The following is a 12,832-nucleotide window of genomic DNA, read 5'->3' as shown; positions in this document are numbered from 1 at the left end:
ACAGCCAGTCAATGGGAAAATTATAGACTTCGCCCAGTTTATCCCCAGCCCAGATTGCCTTTCAATAGTACATATTCCCGCCACATGGGGAGAGTTGTGTATCTGGATCCCTCACATAAAATACCATGTCATCCGCGTATAGCGAAATAATTGATGGGCGCTGCCGGGAACCCCATTGTGACGTCCGAGTGCTTCTGCCTTATTTTGCATGCTAACGGCTCCAGAGCAAGGGAAAAAGCATCGGGGACAATGGGCAGTCTTGCCATGTACCCCTACAAATCAGAAAACAGTCTGATACCCATCCATTCACTCGTACCCGAGCTACCAGGTTGGTGTATAGTATCTGTATTGATTTTACAAAAAAAAGCGGCATGCCCATCCGTCGTAGCACTACAAACATATACCCCCACTGGAGCGAATCAAATGCTTTTGCTGCACCTCGAAGCACAGCAACTGCAGGAGTCTCTGGATCCAAATGATGCAATACTGCAAATATTGTACGGAGATTGGGGGCCGTAGATCGCTTAGGGACAAACCCTGATTCATCCGGAAGAATTAACTTAGGGACCAAAGGTTGGTGCCTAGCTGCTATCATTTTAGCCAGAATTTTTACTAATTTAATATATTTGTTTCTTATTTTAAGACACATTGCTTGTAGCAACACTAAACGTTTGAAAGGAATAAAGGATTTCAAACAATTTATACTCTATAGTTTTCTTTGTTTTGTGCGCATTGAAAATGTATAAAAGCGGTCAAGTTACCTTCAGTGAATCACGGGTACTGTAGCATGCTGTGACAAGCCTATTGCAGTGCACGCATCCTTGTAACAATAGTTGCAGGCTCTCTCCTGTGGCTGCCTACCGTAGAAAAAACCAAATTGTGAATGGCCCATACAGCTTTGGCAGCTCAGTCTGTTAAACATTTCTTCAACAAGAACTCTAAACTGTAGATTAAATCTTAGTTATTATCTGTTATTATCCTTATTGCACACATACTGTTGTAGCATCCAAAATCACATTGTGTCTGTCCTTGAATTCTACTAAACTGTATATGCCCGGTTTTTATAAATACTTAATCTTAATAGCATAGGGAAAAACGTTGTACACAAGAAATATCAGACTATAGGAAAAGACACCCATTTTTATGCTTGGGATTTTCTTGAGAGTCTTTGATAGGTAGGACACTTAAAGAAATTCTAAGCTTAATGTGTTTTTTTTAATGTTTTTCAGGCAAAGCCGAAAGAATCCAAGTTCTATGTCACAAGACTCCTGGGAACAGAACTATTCTCCTGGTGAAGGATTCCAAACAGCAAAAGACAACCCCCGATATTCCAGCTACCAAGGTTCGAGGAATGGCTACATGGGAGGACATGGCTTTAATGCGAGGGTAATGATGGAAGCCCAGGAGCTTCTTCGCCAGGAGCAACGTCGGAAGGAGCAGCAACTTAAAAAAAAGACATCATCTGAAGGACCAAACAATTATGATTCATATAAGAAAGTTCAAGACCCCAACTGTACACTTCCTAAAGGCCCATTCAGACAAGATGTTCCACCGTCACCTTCTCAAGTGGCCCGTTTGAACCGAGTACAGACACCAGAAAAGGGAAGGCCATTTTATTCTTGAGGTCAAAGAAGAAACTGAAAAGTATATATGGCAATACAGAACATTTTCTTATAAAGACTTTGTAGTTTGAATACTTTTTAAACCAAGGGTACTTTGACATAATTTTTGTTGTCAGTTTCAGTGCCTTTAGCAATATGGACAAAGCATTAGTGGGCCTTTGTAAGTCTTTGCCACCTTTTTCAAGTGTTATCCTTTTTACGTGGACTTTTTTTTCTTCACTTTTTGACAATCATTTGTAAACTGTGTATCAACATTAAAAACTATATAGACGCCCTCTCTGGCCCCATTTAACAGCCAGTAAGGGTCTGTTATGTTGTACTCTTTTGTACTTTGCAGTGTATTGTTTCATCCACTCTACATAAAATACTGTGGGATTAAATTAACTGGGAGTTAAAATTAATCAATACTGCATTTATATTTTTGTAACTGTTTCATGATGTGTTCAGTGGATGAAAATGTCTTATTATTACTAAAGAGTACAGCTTTATGAAATGTTTAAATGAATCATTTAAACTTTTATTGCTTATTTATCCTTTCAAAGTGTGCTCCGTTCTGACCCTTTGAAAATGCCTTGAATCAAACTTAAAAAATAAAACCTTAGTTTTTTTTTTTTATTATTATGTCGGGGGCCCTGTTACACTGCCTTTTCATCTCGTTATACAATCATACCAACCTGGAATAAGAATAGAAAAGATGACTGTGTCCATGTGGAAGCTTGTTGATCTGTAATTGTCGTCCTTAAATGTTGAGAATGGCAAGAGCTTAGAAAGAATGGAGAGCAGGGCAGAAATCATGCACTATAGTCAAAGGACAGTTTCTTGCAGTGCATTTCTAGCCTAATGAAAAGCACACAAAGAAGATAATTTATCTGCAAATGTTACTATGCCCTAGTATAGCTCAACATAAGCAGTAATGAATATCCTCCCAGCAGATTGGAAAGTGGGAGAACTTCAAAGCAAAGGAAAGCGGAGAATCAACTGTATCTTCATTGTCCAGAAAACAGTTGACATTGTTGTGTTGTGGACCTTACTATATACATCCCAGTGCTGCCTACTTTGTGTTGTGATAACAATTGGTAGACAGTGTGGGCTCCTAGGAATGATTGGAAAACAGAGCAACACTGTTAAACAAAATCGCACCAACACCCACGAGCAACTTCAGTCAAAAGACAGCTCGGGTGATGAGGTTTATTAATAGGCATCTGGGACAATGAGACTGTGGCTTCTGCATTTGTTGTGAATAATGCATTTGCTGGGTTGCTGAAGTGCCTGTAAATCCAGACGTAGACGCTCGAGAGTGAAGCTCAGCATTATCATGTAAAAAAAAAAACATCATAACGTTATGTACTGCGTGATTTAAACAAATATGCCTATTTTTGTTTACTGGTATATATTATTTTTGTCATTCATTTAAAAAATATATATATATGTGAACCTCCTTCTGCACACGTACGTGTCTTTTTAATCCCAAGTTTTTTTTTATTATCAGTGTACTACAGTGTTCAGAAAATGTTGCTAATGTAAGCATAATGTAAGCACAGTAACTTTGGATGACTGGCTCTTACCGCAAAGAGTTTACAAAATGGCGTAGAGCTGCTTTCCCTGTAAATACAAACTTTAGAATAAAAGACTGTTTTCATCCAGAGCTTTGAGTGCTATTACTCTTCATCAAGCCTTTGCAAGGTGGCATTTAAATTGGGTATTTCCACACACAGAAAGAAAATATGCAATTGTGTTACTGGATAGTTGTATAACCAGAGCACCTTTTACATCAGTAAGCTATATATTCAGAAGGTGAACCGTGTTTACAAGGGCCCTGCTGTGAGTTTTTTAACGCAGTTTTTTTTTTAACAGTCGCATAATTAGGAATGTGTTATAATTAGGTACCTTGCTGAAACACACAGGTGTTCCGCTTGGAAACTCTCCTGAGCTTCTCGCTTGATCCCTGTCCTTTCATTTTAATGGTCTCATTCACACATCAGACCTTTATCTGACTTACCGTACGTTTCCCGAGGATTTTTAAAATTAACTTTCACAAGTCAAGAAGTGCGATAATGGGAATGGACACTTTTGCAGCAGATTGCCTTCCAGCCCAGATAATGACTTATCCGAAAGCCTGAAAGGATGTTCGTGTATGCGGATTTGTTCGTGATTGGTCAAAGTATGGTGCTTTATCTGTCTGACATTGGCCCATGGTGGCAATAAGCATCCTTTTAGAGGCGGTATAAGGATAACGCTGTGGTTAGAAAACTGTCCAGTTTTTGTCACAGTTAATACATTTAAGATTCTTTTGGGTACTTCTTGAAACAGATGACGTAATATGCATAGTCTCTTGCAAAGTAACACTACAGAGAAAGGGCTCTGTTCAAGGAGGTGGAGGTGTTAGTCATAACAATGGATCACACGTGTATTCTTCTGTCGCAATGTGCTTTACAATCAGTAGCTTTCATCAGCCATCCTTAATGATTGTATTGTCATAACTGGGGTTGGACCATGTCTTTTAACATGTTTACAGTAGAACATTGTGAGACATGACAAGTTTGACATCTTGAATCCTGTAGATGAAAGCTTTCCCAACATCATTTCATTCATTAATTGTTTAAAAAGTTTTTTTAACTTTACTGTTGAATGTTAACTATAATTTATTTTTTTATCTTCCATACGTTTTGAGTGCTAGCCCTTCTTCTGGCTAACCAGTCAATCCTGAAATATCTTCTTTCGTCTCTCAGCTGCCAATATTGCTGTTGTGTTGAATATCCTGAAGCGTAGCAGTGGGAGTTTAAACAGATGACATTGAATTTACAGCCCACTTCTTATAGTAGTGCAAGAAAACATTGCACAGATGGAGTTCTCCGCAAGTGAGCATCGCCTGGCACATAATATATGTGTACTGATGCTGCTGCTTTCCTGCTGCAGCAGAGCCCTTGCTACTGGTACATTGACTTGACAGAACTGGTTGATGATGAATCATGCCAAAAAGAACAATAAAAAATACAACTTGCAACCTCTGAAGACAGGTACTGTATTAAATTAAACAGTGGCATTATTATAGCACTTTGTTACATAATATCGATCCCTTGAAGCACTTTCCATGCAATCAAGATAATAGTTACTACTTCTGCGGGGCATGAACGGGAGAAAGGTTTTGTTGAACTCTCCACCAACAATACAACTTGTTTCAAGAACTTCTCATTTGAACTTATCCAGATTTAAAATATTGATTAGCGAATGCTTGGATGTGAAAACTTTGTGTTCCCAGTTTATCCCTAGTAGACATTTTTTGATTTCTCTCAGACTCCTTGAGCTACTTGCCTCTGGCTACCAAGGATTTGTTTCTATTGTCCAATAATCTATTTTCTCCCATTTATTTAAAACCATTTTGTAGTGGCTATAGAAGTAGGAACTTCACTTTTTGGAATTTATATGTTGATAGAATTGACCTTGTAGCTGAATGAAGAGGACCACATTGAAGGGCTTGTGCCTCACACATCATGCTTACCATCTTAGAATTCCATTAATCCTTTGTTCAAAACTCATTTGTTAGTAGTTTTTATAGTCAAACTGATCATTAACAAATATCCTTCATTCAAGGGCTGCATGTCCAGAATACCCGATCCATAGGAAAATCTTTGTCACTGCAGATATTCTTCAGTGTTAACTTCCTCACTTTGAAATGAACTCCAAAGGACATCCAAATTATCAGTCACCTGTTCCAGAAAGGTCTGGTCTTCCAAACATATATTGTGTGAAGTGTCAATACAGTCTGTAAGGAACTCATTTTATGGCAAGAACCTCTTCCATTTTAGAAAATTATTAACCTGAAATAACACAAAGACATACGTAGATCTTGACAGTAATCTTCTTAATTAGAAACTGGTGTCTGACCATGAAGGAAATATCAAGTGCGATATAAGATGATAATTAACACACATGCCACATCTAACTCCTTCTAGCTTTCAATGAGGAGGTGCACTCTGTTGTCCAAATGAAGGAAGTGACCCGATTAGGACCACTGGGGTCACTCGCGACCACCTCTCAGCCTTCCTAACAAATGAGGAGTCGATCAAACAGTAGAGAATACAGACCAAAGGTATTTATTAGAGGTACACTTGAGTGGAGTCCGGTCTGACCAGCCTCCTATGATTGCTGCAGAGATACTGACCTCTGCCAACGTGGTAACACATCACGTACACCTTTAGAATCACTAAAGACACACTCTGACTGTAAATTTCCAGTTGGTAGCTGGTGAAGAAAGGAGATACAGAAAGATGAGTTGCAATCCTGGGACCGGGTACATGCTATCTCAGCGTCAAGGTTACTCTGTCTGTGCCCGTCGCTCTAAGGGTGGGAGGTGGCCTATCTAATGAGAAAGGTATGTGATGACAAAACAGTCTATTCATTAGTTACAGGTAAGCTCAACTTTGGAGAAATACAAAAACAATATTGAAGCTGCTTTCTGCTGAGGCAGACAGAGTGAGACAGAAGTTAGTTTCGATCATGGCTCAGAATGGCGACTGAATATAAATTGGTGCCGCGAATGCTAACTTAAGACATGCAATGCATAAAGAATTAGGCTAAAACAATTCTATTCCAACACAGATGGAAATTTGGTAATCCCTAACCCTCTAATGATTGACTACTTTTATGTGACCGGAGAGTGAATGCCTGCCTATTACTTTCCTACCTAGCCCCAAGCCACGTAATCCTGAACCGACGCTCCCTGCAGTACTCCTCTCATAACTGTTTCCACCTGCCGTAACACCTAATCCCAATTTCTATACCTATGGCTGCCCAAAGTTTGCTCCCATTAGCACCCTCATACATCACCTTTCTCATGATCTCCTAATCTCTTTACCCCGTTATCACACTCTCATTAACCTTTTTAAAAAAAATGTTTGATTTTATATAACCATAACACGAGACACAAGACTCATACAATGTTCCTGTCTTCTCAGAAATGCTACATATACTAATTTTCCTGCATAGTACATATATCAATAAAGTATTATACAGTTCATATGGCATTTACATTGTTTGTTTTGTTATCCCATCGCCCACCAAATTCAGGACACTGTCATCGATCCTTCATAGCATAATATACGGCATATAATACAAACAATGCGCTTGTAACTCTACTCCTCAGTCTGTGACTCTGAGAGAGCAGCCTCTTGCACCTCAATCCCACCGCCCATCCCATCTGAACCTCTGTTCCCCACAAATGTTTTGTACAACGCCCAAAAATATTTTGCTCTATTACGTGGAGGCAGTAAGTCACTATAATTTTCAGTTTGGGTACTACAGTATAACATGTCTCTCGACCACTGTGCCATTGTAGGGAGAGGTCCTCGCGACCAGCATATTGCCACACAACTCTTTGCCAATAGCAGGCCCATATCGATCAGCCTACGTGTCACTTTAGGAAGAGCCCTGGAGGACCCAAGTAATGCTAGCATCGGCTCTGGCGCCAGTAACAGTTCCATAACTTGGTTCAGCAAAGACCTGTCCCCAAAAATGAGATATCCCAGGTCACGTCCAGGCTAAGTGGAAAAAAATCAGCCGCCTGGGTATTGCACCTATGACATGCAGACTCCTCTCTCAAGCCATATCTGTGCAGACGCTCCGGGGTGTAGTAAACTGTTCAGGAATTTAAAATGTATTAGTCTATGTCTCCCATTGAGGGATATGTGCTTTGTGTTCACGCAACAATATGACCATATTTCGTCTGTAGGTCTCGCTGCCAGGCTAATCTTGCTTTAGTGTAACTGTGTTTTCTATTAGACATCGAGACTTGGTAAATTCTGGTTATCATCTTCGTGGGTGTCTGTGATTTGATGAGATTGGACAAAGCCGGCAAATCAGGGGGCTCGGCCATATCCTCCCCAAGAATCTCGTTAAGGGCATGTCTAACTCTGTAGAACTGAAATTGTGTAATAAGAGTCGGTGTTTCCTCGGTCCCAACAATGTCTCCCCAACTCTTAGTCACTCCATCTGCAAAGAGGTCACCTATATGTTGCGCTCCGAGTACCCTAAGTGCCGTCACCACCCCTTTATCCGTACATGGCGGTAGCCATTCACACCAAATCTGGCAGCCGGGGAATACATAATCACTCCAGCCTGTAGCTGCATTAAATGATGCCACTCTCATTAACCTGGACTCCCTTCAGGATCCTCAAATCAGTATTCATAGTGAAGAAATGCAGACAATTCTCTAGGCTCTACTTTAGAAAGCCTCATCTGGAGATTCCTAAACAGGTAAGTTTTAAACAGTTTTGTGAATGGGAGTATTGTCATGGCTAAGACCCTTCATCAAGGCGCTCCACAGCATACTCCCAATGAACTGACACACCTTCCCCCACCACCTTCTGTACACATTTCGGTGATACTAAGTTGTATCCCAGTTAATTTCAAGGCCCTTTTGTAGCAGTAAGAATGAGACTCTGCTTCACGTACAGATGTGACTTCTTTCTCACAGAGCTCTCTAACTCTGCCTCCATCACCGATGCCATAAAGCCGTACTTGCGCTGCAATTCTTGATGATTTAATCATTTAACCCCTTATGTACTTGAGTAAAGCCAAAGGTATAATATTTCTTGCTACTCATAATTTTTATAACCTAAATTGTTTGACTTGACACTTGCGAAACAACGTTTTGTACAAGAAGTCCTGACCCATTACAAGTGGGAATGCATTAAGCGTCACATGTAGCATATTGAGGTACCTTTGCAAGAAGCTCAATATTGGCAATCAGCATCTGATATGGATGGAGAGTTAATATTTGGGGTTTTGTAATGCTATACATTATCCCATTGACAAAGCAGAGATTTTAGCCATCCACAATGGGTCCACAGGTAGGACCTGGCATTTGTCCTGGCTTTGTGCCCTCCTCAGTGTCCTCAGGTATGGTTGTAGGCCTTGACCTCTGCAAGCCCCATGTGTACATACATTATTGCACATTGTAGTGTATTGTAATTGTATTTATATAGCGCTTACTACCCCTCACGAGGTGTCAAAGCGCTTTTTCAGCAAGTAGCACCCTACGCCTGATCCCATAAAGGATTAGTGTTGAATTGGTATAGTGAAATATGAGAGTAATTTGAGTGGGGGATAGGTGAGTCAGTTATTTGGATTCAGAAGTGTAGCGGAAGGATATAAGAGGGGAAAAAGGTTTGTACTTGTATAGCGCTTGTTACATGGCCTTTGTCTGTGTCCAGCAGAGGTTGAGCACAGGGCCTGACACTCAGCTACAGCCTATCCGAAGCCCTTGTGTGGACATAAACCACAATACATGACCTTCGGGTGTGCACATCAGGTGTGAGGTGGCCAAGCCCAGAGTCCAGCCTCCAAATGGGCGTAACCAGGAGGCATCGCCTTCAGCCATGTGACGCAGAGATTAGGTAAAGGGCCTGACTCAGGTAAGGCATTTTTCCAAACTTTACACAGCTGCAAAATGCTACACATGACCTTTGGTCAGCCACTAATTTAGTCCCCAGCTCTCTAGTTGACAGAACATAATGTATACAGACTTCTGCCATGTGCAACAGTGACAGAGTGAAGGGCCTGTGCCCATCCATGTGTCCTCTTAGCACACTTTACACTGCCTTTGGCAGATATTGGGTGCAAGACTGCAAAACCTTGTGTTTAATCCCAGCCTGCAAACGCCATTGTGCACAGGCTTTGGACGTCATGTGCACCAGATACTGTATTCACCTTATAGATGTTGCAGGGCATGTGTTGTACTCAGTATTAACAATCTGCCAACCTAAACACCCCCCATCTTAAACATTAAAGGAACGTCATTGCTTTTTGCACATTTAAGGTTTTTATAATGGCTGTGGTTAGCATTATATTGATTTTTTATTTGTTATTTTGACATTCAGATGTGTTTGTGCTTTATAGGCCTCCATCCTTTAGCAGAATCAACATCCTTATTAATCAGATTATCTCCAATGTAGATGCTACAACACAGAACTATGTAGCTTGTGTATCCACTGTGATTTCTTTAGAATGGTCACTGGAAGTGTGCAGGGTCTACTTTCAAGACCAGACAGAATTGACAATTCCCTATTGTCATACACCTGAAGAATACCCAACTCACTGCTGGTGAGATACACATTAGCTAGCAGTAATCAGTGGTATGCTTGACTTAATCTCGACCTCTGGTAATTAATCATGGTAGCATTGCAGTTCATCAATTTTTAGCTCATTTGTTCCATTACTGAGAAGAACCAGCCATATGCAAATTGTGTTTGGTCCTGCACTACACTGAACAGTTTATTCCACACTGCATGGCCAAAACCCCTCTCAATGGGAGCACAAGCAACCCCTGACCTGTGTCGGCTTTGTTGATCCTCATCAGTGATGCACAGCTTAAGTCCTGTGTACCGATGTCTGAGTATACCCTCCCACCTAAGGGAAACTCTCTTAAACAGCACAAGTGATGGATAAATGCTTGAGGTATTCTAAGACACTGAGTCATTTACTAATCTGTCATTTGTAGCTCATCTGTGCCTCTACAGCCAGAACCAACCATATCCAAATGAGGCTTCGTTTGAAATGATTGATCAGATCTATTCTGAATGGGAGCTCCTGCAAGTCCTGGCCAGTTCTAGCCTATTAGTGACTGAAGTGCATGTAAGAGTAATCATCTAGGGTTGAGATAAATTCAATCATTCCTTGATTTACTTTTTTTCTTTGTGAGACAGTTTAAGTATGATTGGTACATCCAGGCATGGTTGTGTCTCAGACTTGAGCTGCAAATCACTGGAGAAGATTGTATCTCATTGCAGGTGTGGATTTTGTCATCGTTCAAATCGCTAAAGCCAAAGCAAAAATACTTCTTGTGACCATTCTGAAGCTTCCCTGGGAGTGCATTCTGCCCATTTCATACCATTGGCGTTGTGGTTTGTAACTCACATTATCTGGCTTTCTATTTGCTGGCGTTATTTGTTTTAAGTTGTCCAGTATGGCTTTATCCCTCCCTTGGAGCAAAGCTTGTTCACCATCGCTCCTTGTATTCTTCCACAAAGCCTCCTTTCTGTAAACGGGCCTTGAAATCCTGTTCTTGTCACATTTGATGTGCGTGCGTTCAAAGACAGAGATCAATGTCTTCTGAGGGAGTTTGGTGTTTACTTCTCTTTCACTGACTTCAGAGTGAGAGTATTTATGTGAGAATCTTGCCGGGTGCTGAGAAACAAAATGCTTTTCTTTCAGCACACAACACAATTTAAATGATTGTAATTGAAATATGCAAGTATATCAGAATTAGGAATGCATAAAGGGGGCACATTTATTGTGATTTGGAAGTGTTGTGGAAACAGATATGTTCGAGGCATATGAGCTGCAGATTACACACTTTTGCATAGATCGCCATCTGGTGTTGGGCCCGGATGTTTGCAGTTTGTTTTTCCTCTTGGAAAGACTTTGGAAGTCACGAGGTCGGTGACTCCTCCTTTGGATCGTATTGCACATGGGCTTCGGCTCCATCCTCAGATTGTTTTTTTCCGCCATCGGGCTCGGATGTAATCTTCGCGCTCCAGTTCCGAACATTTCCAGTTCGACGATCGAAGCGGAATCCTCACCTCACATCGCGGTATTGTTTTGATCGCGATCTCCTCAATCAACGCACCTTCTCATCGACAAATCTTCGGTTCCAGTCGTCGACGGCGGCCTTCGGGCCTACCCAAGCTCCGGTCCCAGCTGATGGAAAGAACTCTAATCAAGAAGTGCCCTCGATATGGGTCCAAATTCCCCCACACCGATCTTCATGAGGTGTGCAACCTCTGCCTCTCCCCTGAACACGAGGCTCGAGACTGTCCGGCCTGTAAGTCTTTCAGATTGTAAAACACTATTCGGGACCGAAGAGCCAGGCGAAACATGGCACACTCCTCGACCTCAGTTCCAGTCGACATCTTCGGAGATGACATCGAAGATCCGGGACAGCAGCGCACTGAAGAGGAACTAGTCAGTGCTTCCGAAGCCGATGACTCAGATGTGGAGGACATCACTCCGGCGCAGAGGGTTGTGAGTAATATACCCCCCCCACACCCGCGCCGACACCCAAAAAGGCTTCGGTCACACCTTCGCCTCCTGGCCTAGGCAAGACCAGAGACACTGCTTCACACACCCCACCTTCGGGCCCGGTGAAGAAGCCAAATAAGCCTTCCGGCGGCTCGGGCTCGAGCCAGCCTGCAAGCGGTGCCGAGAAACACACTTCGGCACCGAAAAAGAAACCATCCTCTACCTCGACACCGAGCTCCGCACCGAAGCCCTCGGGGTCGAAACCCAGCGCTTCCGTACCAATGCCATCTTCGGTACCGACCAAACCCCATAAGGCCCTCGGCACTGACACTTCCACGCCGAAGCCCACCTTGGCGCCGACCAAGAAATCGGAGGTTCCCAAGCCCAGTGCTAAGCAAACTGGCACGGACAGGCCTAAAAAGTCATCGGCCCCGAAGACTTCGGCGCCGACTGACCAAACATTGTCACAGGAACTATTTACACCGGATCCCTTACAAAAAACTCTCACCAAGGATCCAAAAACTGGACATTTGGCACTCTCTTCCAAAAAGAGACATTTGGACAAACCAGCTCCGCCTCCACCTCCAAAGAGGAAGAACTCTGCTACCTCCCCTTTCAGAATACCTTCCCCACCTCCTCCACCTCCTCCACCCTCTCCACCTCCGCCTCCACCTCATCGCTCTCCGACCCCGTCTCCAGACGATGATGATCAGGGGGACCCATATCACGATCCAGGTGATGTGCCCCAAGACCCCAACCCTACAGGATCCCCAGACCCTTGGGACAACTACAATAACCCAGATATTCCAGACGTCCCACAAGATGACCTTTACCCTTCCAGGCCATCTCCACCGGAAGACGCATGAGGTTTCCACCACCTACTTCAAAGGGCGGCACATTATCACGGGGTAGAGTTACACACTGACCCAGTGGAGGAGGATTTCCTCCTCAACACTTTTGATACCGCACATAGGTCTACCTCCATACTACCTATGCTCAAGGGGGTGGTAAAACATGCTCCAGAGGTTTTTAAGGACCCAGTCAGAGCCAGTGTCATTAACCCACGCATAGAGAAAAAGTACAGAGCTGCCCCCACAGATCCTGCCTATATCAAAGGGCCAGCGCCACTAGATTCCTTAGTGGTCTCCACTGCACGAAAAAGGTCAAATTCCCAGGCGTCAGTCGAAGCACCA

General features: G+C 42.6%; 1 protein-coding gene across 8 annotated transcripts in view; it reads left to right on the top strand.

Annotated features, from left to right (window-relative positions):
- Positions 1 to 3,267, top strand: part of PARD3 (par-3 family cell polarity regulator) — a 1,320,414-nt gene extending 1,317,147 nt beyond the window's left edge. For all 8 annotated transcript variants that reach the window (XM_085631870.1, XM_085631866.1, XM_085631868.1 and 5 more), the window contains one exon: positions 1,230 to 3,267. In XM_085631870.1, the coding sequence (XP_085487996.1) occupies positions 1,230 to 1,623 (394 nt within the window). In that variant the 3' untranslated portion in view covers positions 1,624 to 3,267. The remainder of the gene's footprint in view (positions 1 to 1,229) is intronic.
- The last annotated feature ends 9,565 nt before the right edge of the window (positions 3,268 to 12,832 follow it).

This window comes from Triturus cristatus, chromosome 10 (assembly GCF_964204655.1).
Source record: "Triturus cristatus chromosome 10, aTriCri1.1, whole genome shotgun sequence".
NCBI lineage: Eukaryota > Metazoa > Chordata > Amphibia > Caudata > Salamandridae > Triturus > Triturus cristatus.
Note: the sequence above shows the minus strand (reverse complement) of the source record. Positions and strands in the feature narration are given on the sequence as shown.